The sequence below is a fragment of the Grammomys surdaster genome, unplaced genomic scaffold (assembly GCF_004785775.1).
Source record: "Grammomys surdaster isolate TR1022 unplaced genomic scaffold, NIH_TR_1.0 185, whole genome shotgun sequence".
In the NCBI taxonomy this organism is placed as follows: domain Eukaryota; kingdom Metazoa; phylum Chordata; class Mammalia; order Rodentia; family Muridae; genus Grammomys; species Grammomys surdaster.
The window spans coordinates 913,878-925,977 of NW_021604630.1; the positions used below are offsets into that span (position 1 = coordinate 913,878).

A 12,100-nucleotide genomic window follows, 5' to 3' on the forward strand; every position below is an offset into this window, starting at 1 on the left:
TCCTTCCTTCCTTCCTTCCTTCCTTCCTTCCTTCCTTCCTTTCATCACATGTGCATCTAACAGTGTGCGCCTCTGGGTACAAATGGGTCCTCGCATAGTGGCATGGACTTGAAGCAGGTGCCTGCAGAGGCTCAGGATACTTTGGTGATGGAGTGATTTACACTGGCAGATGGATCTGCAGCAGCACTTAATGATCCACTCAGATGTGCTATCTACAGTATTTGGGGGAGAAAGTGACAATTGCTGAAGAATTACTACTGTCATTAATCTGAATTAAGATAAGAAAGAAGAAAGACAGTCCATCATAAATGCTGGAAATCAAGTTCTTTTAAGGGAAAAATGCACAATTTTAAATAATGCCCATGGACAGAAGGAAGATGCTGACACCTAAGAAGTGCATTTGGGCTCAACATGATGGCTCATTTGACCTATTGATCCCCAGGCACCACTGGGACTCAGCATAACTGTGAAGCTGGTCACAGCAGGATATCTGGACTTGGTTGTTTCTTATGCTAGTTCTTACTAGAGTGCCTAGGCTAAGTGGTTCATCCCATGAATTCCAAATTGTACCAACAGCCAATCAAGAATGTGGAGCAGGTGAACTAAGAAAGTATAAGTGGTAACACACAAATTGGAAGGATTTGCATTGCAGATAAGAATGCCAAGGCAAGAAAGCCATATGCTTTAAGTAAAGCAGGTCCCTGCCTACGCCTCCATGGAATGAGCTCCGTGGCAGAGCAGCCTGTGCACTCTTACCTCAATATTTAGAGAGTATTGAGAATTAGTGGGGCCATGAAAAGGGGGAGGGGGAGGTAAGATGGAGACTCAGAGTAAGAGGGACAAACACAGAGAGGAAGGTCAGTCAAGATAGAAAGGAATTGAGAGAGGATGTCGGAGGTGATAAGAAGGGGTGGTGGAGGGAGGGAGGTGTGGGTAAGAGGGAAGATGACTAAGAGAATGAGGAAGATTGGCAGAGGGAAAAGTAAGACAGATGAGAGAGGACTTGACAGATGTGAGGAGGACATGAGAGGGGAGAGAGAAAGGGAAGAGGGAATGTAGCCATCAGCGTGGTGATGAGAACCCCTTGCTGGGAGCTCGTGATAGCAGTAGGTAATGACCCATTGCTTGCTTGGCTGCCATCTTGCGATGGCCCCTTGATAACATGGTACTACATTCTGTTGGCTTCATTGAAACACCTAAACGTCTCACAGGTTTGTCTTTTCTTTGACATCAAGGCAATTTTTTCCTCAAGAGGTAGGGATGGGTCCAGCAAGTTTTCCTCTTTCAGCTCTGAAAGTTCCGTATGTGGACAACCTCCCAGCATCAGCCAGTATCAGCCATTTTATGATAATTGGTACCTCATCAGTCACTTTTTGACTAAAATACCTGACTTAAGAAGAGGAATTGTTTAGGACACAGTTTCAGAGGGTCCATTTTTTCTTTGTTTGTCCCCCATGCTTTGGGGCAGAACAGCATTGTAAGTGAGGAGTGGGGAAAAGTATGCTGAAGACTCTTGTTCCTGGAAGACAAGAGGCAGGAGGGGAAATACAAGGTGCCATGCTGGCATGTAGCCCTCACAAGACATGCCTTCAGGGACCAAGCTCCTTTAACTGGGCCCATCTCCTCCCTTTGACTACCTCCCTAAAATGTCAGCAGATGATTCTCCCAAGAGAAGAATCCATTCACCACTTAAGAGCCCCCAGGATCTAATGGTTCCTGGAGATGCCATCACAGATACACTGACTGGTGTGCTTTCCCTAATGTCTGAGTCATTTCCTAATCCAACCAAATACATCAGCAGAAGTGACAGTCACAATACCATGACAGAAGCCAAAGAAATCATCTAGACTCCAGGATAGATACAACTTCCTACTTGAAAGTGAATTTCTTGAACAGTATGCACAATGTATAGTCTTTAAAAAATAAATAGGCCACCCTACAAAATGATAGTGATTAGAAAATAGTAACTTCCAACTGACCTAATTTAATATTTCTGAAAGAAACCGGAAGCCTAGGGTGTAAATCCATACTTTGACAAGTTGCTCACCCCACCCTCTGCTTCGGTGTAAATCCCTCCAGCAGCTTGTCACTCCTTGCTTATACATACGTTGGCTATCATGACCCAAGTTTCTCAAGCCCTGTATGGCATAATTTTGAAGGAAAGGGAAATTTTTGCTTCCATCTAAATTTTACTTGCTTATAATGTTAACCATTTATTTACTAATTAGTTAATTAGTTATTCCTTCATTCAATGAAAGATATACACTACTATCTGGTCACCTCTCATGCAGAGTAGGGTTGCAAGTAGAGTTTCTTGTTGCAGACTAAAGAAGGATTTTGACAGCAGTGCAGACACTGAAATCATTCATCTCCTCAAATCAGCTGGTGGTTTTGTCAAAGACACAGACAAGGCTCCAAGGTGCATTATGATTACCGGTTACTCTTCAAGACAACTCACCTAGTCACCCTCTGTTGAGATGCTATTCCCTGACAACTATGTCCAAGGCATGCAGAAGTATATGAAATGTGTTTAAGGTTGGGGATGTGACTCTTCTAAGTCAAGTCTGAGGACTCAATTCCTGGAGAAACTGGTGTCTGCTTGGGTTATTGTTCACTGGCTACAGACCCATGATCTTTTAGTCGAAGCATTTAGGCTGAAAATGTTTTGAAAATGAGAAAATGCAGGCTTCTACATACATACTATGCTAGTTTGCTTTCAATTGTGCTGATAAACACCATGGCTAAAAGCAACTTGGGGAAGAAGGGGTTTATTTCAACTCACAGATTACCATTCTTCATTGAGGAAGTCCAAGGCAGGAGCTTGAAGCAGAAACCAAGGAGGAGCACTGCTCACTGCCTTCCTCTTCATAGCTTGCTCAGCTAGCTTTTAGACAACCTGAATACACCAGCCTAGGGATTGGCACTACCCTTAGTGGACTGTACTTGCCAATATCAATTAACAATTTAGAAAATTTCTCATAGACAGACATGTCCACAGGCCAATCTGATGGAGGCAATTTCTCAAAGGGAGTTCTTTTCTGTAGTTGGCATCAAGTTGGCAATAAATGCTAACCAATTCATATCCTGATACATGCGCAGCATGTAATGAGTGTATGAACCTGGGAATAGATAGTATGCTTTATACTAACTGGTATATAGCCTATAAATACTATTGCATGACTTCAGGTCAAGTGCTTGTACTAAATGAGTCATGGAGAAATTTGATTCTTCCTAGTTCTTTTAAAAACTGTTTTTGAATTGCAATGAGGGATTGTGGCTATATACTGGAGAAGGCAGTGAATGCAAACCTATCTGTGAAAGTTTATCATCTCATTTTCCTTACACACATCCACACAAACACACACTTATATGACTAAGATTACAAGTGTGGTTTTAAGAATTGCCGAGTGAATGGTATAGTCAGGAGACGGTTGTCAGTTTAGAGGATGGAGAATGGGCTCCTTCTCAGATTGTCAGGGCCTCATTCAGTAGATGCACTGAGGAGCGTCCTATAGGACAGTGTAGCTACAGGATGGATACCGCTAGGAGCCACATCCCCACTGCTAAGAGTTAGACAATGGTGGGTCATGGTAACAACTTCCCAACTTCTGAAAAGTCTTGTTGGGAAAACAGTCAAAATTGCCATTTAACTTTAGTAGTATTAATATATAATACCAGCTTTTTTGAGAGCTGTATTTTTATAAGATGCTAAAATAGATGTGACAATTTTCCTACTGCTTATAGAAGAACTAGCCCTGCTGCTGTTGTATGTTGTGGGGCTGTCTTTTGCATGAGATCTAAGAGAGTTGTATTTATGGGTTGTTTTTTGTTTTGTTTTGTTTTGTCTTTCAACTGTTACTGTTGTTGGTTTTTGAGACACGAGTTTTCTGTGTGCCCCTGGCCCTGGCTGTCCTAGAACTCACTCCATAGATTAGGCTGGTCTCAACTGAGCTGAAGGAAGTACACCTAGAACTCAGTTCCTCCTCAGGCTTAGGCTTGGGCTTGGACTTGGGCTTGGGCTTGGGCTTGAGGTTGGGGTTAGGGGTTAGAGGTTAGGGGTTAGGGGTTAGGGGTTAGGGCCTTCTTGCTTCTACTTCTGGAGATCTGAGATTAAAGGCATGTACCACTACTGCTATTTTACGGTAATTTTTAAGGAAATATGTCAATGCTGTGATTCTCAGCATTGGCAGAACATTAGAAACTTGTACCAAAGTTAGAGTGCAGGACTGTGTGAGAATACCCTTGGACTTGATTCTTTTCCTTTTCTGTGTTTGGTTTGAAGGACAGTCTGGACATAGACATTTAAATGAATCAAATGTTAAAAACAATACAGGCACTGGTTTTGAGTAGTTAACTTTCCTAGGTTTAAATTTGAGAAGGGTAGGTGAATTCAGCACTAGATATTTTCTTACAAGTAGAATACATAAAATATGAAAGCAAAGTAAAATTACATGCTGCCTACAAGATGTTTTTTCAATCAAATACGATAGTATTCCTCTTTGTATTTATTTGGTAAGGACAGTACACTTGCACAAGCATTGTGTTACGATCCATGTACACATAGATTTTACTAAAACCTAGATACTGTGCTCCTCCTATACAAATTTCTATGTTTGCCATGGAGTCAAAGCTGTAAATAAGTAAGCATTTCTACAGCCTGTTCATTCCCACCCAGTGAGCCTGTGACCATAAATATGCCACCTTAAGAAGAGATGGTGGCCCTGAGGTGTTGCTTCATGGCAACCAAAGATGTCAGGAATCAGGAAGCTTACATGGTTCAGGGAAGCTGAAGCCCCAGACAGGATCTAACTCTGATTCAAGGCTGCTTCTGTGCTTATGCCTTTGTTTACTTTATGGGCATGAAAGGATTGGGAACTTGCTTGAGATGGAGAGGTAGTTGGAAAATGAACTTTCAGGGTTATGCACTAAGAAGTTGGAATTTTGGGAGATCAATTCTATAACACAAACAGAAGAGACAACAGCTTTCCTGTTTGCCCACATGCTTATCTATTTGATAGATTCTTTCTTGAGTGCCATTCCTGGCAGGATATAGAATATCAGGTATCAAGTAACAAAAATGACCGAGAAATCCCTTTTAGCATTCGATAGAAAGAAAAACAGTCCTGCTTCAGGAGTCCTTGCTCATTCAGACTGTGAATGTTTGATGTGTTTCCCCTTGCCATGTAGCTGTGTATCTTCAGAAACCGATAAGGACCTAAGGAAACTTTAGAAGCAAGGTGCAATTTCTTTGAGATAGGAGACGGATTTCTTTCCTTCAACAGGTCGACTGCATATTTGTAGCTTTCATTAGTGTTGCTAAGTCATGACGGAATGACACCAGATGGCAGCTGATACATATGGCCCACATTTGCACTTCATTTCTGTATGGTTCCAGCTGACCGAATTCAGAAGGGAGGCTTTTAAAAAACATTAAATGTATCAGAGTCCCTCCACACGTAGGCCCATTTAGTTTAATCTTAGCTACAACTATGATGAACACTCAAGATTAAAGGGAGACTGCCTGAGACACTGTCACGATCCACAGTGCTTGGATGTAACTGTCATATTGCAAGTATGTGTTTGTATATCAGTCACTTAACGCAAACATAAAAGGCCCCTCCCCCATAAAACTTTGGAAGCTCAAGGAATTGATTAATTAGTTCTTTAACTTGTCTTTGACGTCCCAAGCTGTTGCTTTCCCTTGGAAGAATACCCTAATTGTCATGATTTTGTCAACCACAGATCCTTGTCACGGAGATTTAGGGACATGTGGAAGATGCAGCTAAATTGCTTGTGACTAATGAGCCATCGAGACTGAATACAAGTTTCTTTCTCCAAAATAATTTGGATTGAAACATTTTCTTCCAGCGATTCAGAGCAATCCTCTATAAAACAAAGAGGTGACAGACTTCTTTAGCCCCTGTGTTTCCTAAGCATGAAAGGTGTTCTTGATGGGGGTGGGGTGGGGTGGGGGTGGTTCTCAGAAGGAACATTGTTGGCTTTGGAGCTTAAATATTTGGTCATGTACCATCCATAACTCTCTCTCTCTCTCACCTTTATACCATTCCCCTTGCTGTCTTTGAAGTCAGTCATCTGAGAAATAGGACAGTAACTCCAGGCACGCTCATTGTAAGGAGAGAGGCATTTTGTATGTTGAAAGCATACAGAAGTTATTTTTACTTTCCATTAGTAAACTCCTTCAAGTTCAATTCTATTCTTTCCCTAGGCTAGAAATAACTGTACGTTCACAATGGGATGTGTTAAATTAATAGCTGGGGGTACAATCTCAAAATAGTGATATGTGCCCTTTCAGCTTAGATAAAGCAACATCTGCTCGGGAAAGTGTCTCGTCTGGTCTTTCTGGGAGAGAAATTGGACTTTCAAAGTCAGTGTTAGCAGGTATGGTCTGAAATAGCCTATGGCAATAAAAAGCTGACATAGGTAGCATGGCTTCCTTAGTTGGTAGCATGCAAGTCAGCTAGCCAACTACTCTGTTTATTGGCTCTTTCAACCTTAGCACCAGCTGACCCATTCAGAGCCTTTTATTCTTGGTTGTGCTTCAAGGTGATTGACAGAAAATTCCTTCAAGACTTTAATTTAAAACTATTTTCACAAAGGAACCATCTCTTGAGCATGTTGAGACAAAACTACACAATCTTTGCTCTCAGCACTTTAGTTTAGAGACTCTTATTTGTACCCAGTTAAAAATGATTGTTGGCAAAGGTAATTTTTTTGGTCTTGATAAAGCCCCTGCCATCCTGAGCATGGGCTGTGGATTCCTTGGTGCTGAAGGGAAGTGTGCCCTGACATGTTGTTGCTTTCTCCCACAGCCGCACCACTGAGTTCACTTAAGGCCCCTCGAGTGGACACGGCCCCCGTGGTCACATCTCCCTATCAAAGAAGGGACTCAGACAGGTACTGTGGTCTCTGCGCAGCCTGGTTTAATAATCCTCTGATGGCCCAGCAGCATTACGACGGCAAGAAACACAAAAAGAACGCAGCACGGGTCGCCTTGCTAGAGCAGCTCGGAACGTCTCTGGATCTGGGAGAACTCAGAGGTAAGAGAAGTCCCTTAATTGTTTGTCCCAAATCAGGCTCTCTGCAAAATCTTTGCCTTTCCTCAAAGCAGAACAATGATTCTTAGTGCATTAACTCTTATGGATGGTGTTAGCATGTTAGCATTTCTTCTAGGCTCTGCCCAACAGTTACCTAGCAACAGATAGGTAGGACCCTGGCTTGGTATAAAAGGACAGTTTTTTCTCTCTCCAGTTCTCCTCTCTCCTTTCTCCTCCCTCCTCCCCTTCTCTCCCCCCCTCCTCTCCTCTCTTCTCTTATTTTTCCGTCTCTCTGTCCTCTCTGTTCTCTCTCTCCTCTCCATCTGTCCTCTCTCTGTGTTCTCTCTCTCTCTCTTTTTCTCTCTCTCTCTCTCCTTTTTCCCTTTCTCTACTTTCTTCTCAACCCTCTCTTCTCATGCCCCCTCTCCAATAAACTTCATTTTATACTAGACGTGTTGTATGGCTGGGACCCGCTAAGGTACCATACCATGGTATGGCATGGGCCGACTGAGGCACCCCCTCTTGCTACATCCTACTGCGTTTTACAAAACATACCAGATGGAAATCTCTCAAAGGACTGGATATGAAAGGAAACAAGCAGTGGCTAGCTTTAGCTTGACTTTTAAGACCATCTCCGTTTCAAAGTATTTACTTCTATATTTGTATTGACTCCATTTCATATCCAAGAGATGGATCTATAAATCATTTTTTTTCTTTCTATTTACTTTTAACCCCTTCCCTAGTGAATGCTTCTGTAGATAAGCAGAAGAGAAGGTCAACAATGGTGCCTTATGTAAACTTGTGTGCTATTCTACAACCAGCCAAATAAAGCCATGGCGTGCTATGTGGTCCAACACAACCATTACCTGCCTCCTGACCCTAGGTCTCTAAGCTGCTAGAAAGCATTTGAAGTTCGTGTGGGTTGGCTGTTACTGAGGCTGTAGCAGAGGCTTGGATAGAGTAGAGTAGCAAGGAGTACTGTGGGTTCCTTAGTGACCATAAGGAATTTATAGGACTCAGTGAGATATTTTATTCTCAATGATCATTTAAGCCTTTCTTGATCATATAGACATTTCTACCAGCCTGGTATTGGTAGTATAGAAAGAGATCAAAATTTCATACTACATATTATGTTATTTTTTTTCTCAGAAAAAGATGTTATGTAAAGCACTGTTGATCTGTGTATCTCAGCCTGATACATTGTGTCTCAGATGTGATTTTACAAGCTGTACAGGCAACCACCCATAATAACACTTATGAGCTATAAAGTACCAAATTTATAACCAGTTTTGAGAAGGCAACCTGGATTCAACTGGGTTCTGCAAGAACTAATGCTTTTAGTGCCCCAAGCTGGTATTGAAACCCTGAAAAGGGATGCTTCTGGCAGTAAATGGCTTTAGGTAGCTCTTAATCACAGAAGTGGGATCAAAGGCTATGGTGTGATGCGAGCTAAGTTCATTGAGGAAGGCTTTGCCAAGGAAAAGGACTTGAGTTGGAGCCAGATGTGTGAGCAAGCGGAGACGGCTGTATGAGCAAAATCATGTGTGTGCAGGGAACAGGGCTCCATGCACCCTCTGGAAGATTCAGAGCCTTCTGTGTGGATTTGAGTTTCAGGGCCCAGGATGCACCTGTAAAACTGAAGATGAGACTGATTCTTCCTTCATTTTGAACAGTGACTAAGAACAAACATGCAAGTACTTAGCTTAATTTCTTGTGCAGTTTCTAGTTACAGAAAAACTATACCAGTCCTTACTGTGCAGTCTGCCACCTTACTTGCCATTGTAGAAGGTTTTAAGCCAATGGAACTATTGTGTTTTGTTTGAGTTTCTGGCATTAATGTTATTGTTTTGTAAACAGAGAAGTCTCCCTATAGCTGAGGGCCACTCCACAAAGCTGCTATTAGTAGCGGCCGTTAACAGGTCGGCTCTTCTGGCTCCTTCATAGCAGGACACTGGGAGAGAAAAATGAGAACTTATTTATCGTCAGTGCCAGATACTGTGACATGAAGAAAAATTATTCTTATAGCATATTCTTCTTGTCTAGTTTGAATTATCTGCAGTGAATCTTTCATGTGCAACTACATCTTAATGACTTGGGCGTTGGATTCTCTTGCACTGGGGCGGCTTGTCTTTGGTGTTTTAGACAGAAGGATGCTCTTTGACTTGGTACCGCTATCTGGCTGTGACTCACTAGCATAAGGAACACTGTCCTTGGATCCACCTTTTCAGTCACACCAGCTGATGTTTTGATATATATTTATGCAAATGTCCCATACTGCCGACCACGGAAGAATAAAACAACCTTGGGAAATTGTCAGTCTTTGAAAGATGCACATGTACATACTATTTTTGACATAACCCTAAATCATGATTAATTAATAAGGCAAAAATGCATTGGAAGTACAGGCATGTCTTAACCTAAAAAAAAAAGTAAAAAAGTACCGGGTGGTGGTGGAACATGCTTTTAATCCCAGCACTTGGGAAGCAGAGGCAAGTAGGTAATTGTGAGTTTGAGGTCGGCTAAAGAGAGAACTACTAGGACAGATAGGGACACACACACACACACACACACACACACACACACACACACAGAGCTTCAGGAAGATGGAGGATGCTGACCGTCTTGCTTTTTTCCGCTCTTACATCATGTTGCTCGTGGTTTTAAATGCCATGGTTATCATGGCTTGCCTTCCTTCCTTCCTTCCTTCCTTCCTTCCTTCCTTCCTTCTTTTTTTTTCTTTCTTTTTTTAAAAAAATGTTTCTTCCTATTCTTCATATAGATTGTTAGAACTGGAAATCTGGCACTCCTGTTAGTTCTTCTTATTGATGTGCAAGCTCAAAGCATCTAGCTTACTGCAAGAAATAATAGTTGCTCAATAATTGCTGAATGAATAATAAAAAAAATGTCAAACACAACCAAAAATAAGCCAAAAAGAGCTGGCCCACAATTCCGCATGCCTCATTTCTACAAGGTCCCCGATTGAATAATCTTCACAATACATTCTTCATGATTTTTCTAATTTTAAAAAATGATGTGTTTTTTTGTATACACTTAAATGCACAGATACTAAAGTGTTATGCTTTTATGAGTTTTGACAACACAAGTACTTGAATGATCCATATTCCTGTGATCACATGGGACTTCTTTATATCCTGAGAAATGTCCGGATATTCCTGTTTAGCCCCAGTCTTCTGATCCCCATGCACCATGCAGGTGAACATGCCCACTCATAGAATCATTGTTTACACCTGTGACCAAAGATGCTCTTGACATTTTTTTTCCTACAAGCTTATAGTTTTCATTATTATGTCTCATATCATGGTAGATCTCAAATTAACTTTTTCATATAGTTTGAGATAGGGGGTTGAAATTAATTTCATTTGTGTCTATTGTGCAACAATTACAAAATTTCTGAATTACCTTGAATTATTTTGTTGAAAATCTGTTTGTAGAGCTGGAGAGACAGCTCGGCAGTTAAGAGCACTTCCTATTCTTGCAGAGAACCTAGGTTTGGTTATAGCATCCACATGGTAGCTCATAACTTCTGTAACTCCAGTTCCAAGTACTCTAATTCTCTCTTCTGGCCTCTGAAAGTGTTGCACACACATGCTGCTACGGTAACACCTAGACATAAATAAACTCTTTTTTAAATAGGAAAAATCCATTGTAGGTGTGTTTATTTCTGGACATGTGTTTTTTTTTTTTTTTTCAGAGAACCTCATGGCCTTACACACTATGCTGGTTGTTTAGCATTGGGACAATCTTGAAGGCAGGGACTACATGGTCTCCAGTTTGAAGAGAGTGTGGCTATTCTAACGCCTTTGCATTCTGTCTGATTTTCAGAATCAGCTTTTCAGTCTGTAGGCAGAAAGCAATCTGGACTATTGAGTGAGATTAAATTATGTGCAGATCAGTGTGGGGGAATTAAATTATTCAAAGGATAGAATCATGTGATCTGTGAATATTTTCTCTCTTCTTGTGACTGTAAGGTCTGCCAATGATTTAGAGTCAGGGCAATCCTTTTATGCATCATTTGTTCATTTCATGTTGACTATTTGGTGTTGTTTAACCCATTACAAAGTCGCACATATAATGACTTCATTTAATGTGTTTGCTGATAGCATTTAGAGACTTTCAGATGACCTTAATTTCTGTGATTTACAGATAATTTTTATGTTATTTTCATATAATTTAATAATTCAAATAATGTGCACTTAGTACTGTTTTGGGTGCTGATTATATGTTGTCACTGGAAACTGTAGAACCACCTCATTCTGGTTTTTATGGCCTCATTTAGCAGGTAAACATTTTAAAGGAAAAATTTCTACAGACTAACAAAGCATTACAAGTACGATTGGCTTAAATATTAATTAGTGTGTACAGTCAAGTATCGACTGTGGTGTTATTTGTTCCAAGAAAACAAATGAGAGCTTTTACACATCTGAATTACAATTTAACAAGGGAAGCCCATTTCTCTTCCTGAACACGAAGTCTTCTATAAAAACAGCTACCAGAGCATGGAATTATGAAACTTAATGGTTGAAAGGTACTCTAGAGTTTTTCTTTATGGTTTAATCTCTTTGTGCTGGCATAAAATATCTAGAGAAAGCACTTTCTTATTTAGAAATAGTGGCAATGTAAATTCTGAAACTATGACTACTTGTGTATAGAATATTCATTTTATACACCTTAATAATTTCTTTAAAAGCTTCAGAATGAGACAAAGCCCAGGTTTATTTGTTGTTTTTAGAGGACTCTAGATTCTTCTGCCGTAATTCTGTCTGAAGACATAGCTTTCGAGTGCATTTGAAAATTTAATAATACTTCCAAGAACCAAAAGATTAATTGCCCTGTAAGACACATTAACTATCATTGAATTATACATGCCCTTTCTTTCTACAGAGCAAGGCTGAGGTCTAGAGCTTTAAACAGCTTGCTCTCCTCTGACCTGTTACTAGAGGCATAGGTCTAGGCTCCCTTACCACAAGTGTTCCCGTTTCTGTGACTCAGCACCTTCTATTGCAGGTGCACCCATCTCTGTGACT

The 12,100-nt window shown here is 40.8% G+C and overlaps 1 protein-coding gene across 1 annotated transcript in view; it reads left to right on the plus strand.

The window, feature by feature from the left end:
• Positions 1–12,100, plus strand: part of Zmat4 (zinc finger matrin-type 4) — a 248,820-nt gene that overhangs the window by 155,558 nt on the left and 81,162 nt on the right. Inside the window, exon 4 of the mRNA XM_028768142.1 lies at positions 6,831–7,058. Within this exon, the coding sequence (XP_028623975.1) occupies positions 6,831–7,058 (228 nt within the window). The remainder of the gene's footprint in view (positions 1–6,830; positions 7,059–12,100) is intronic.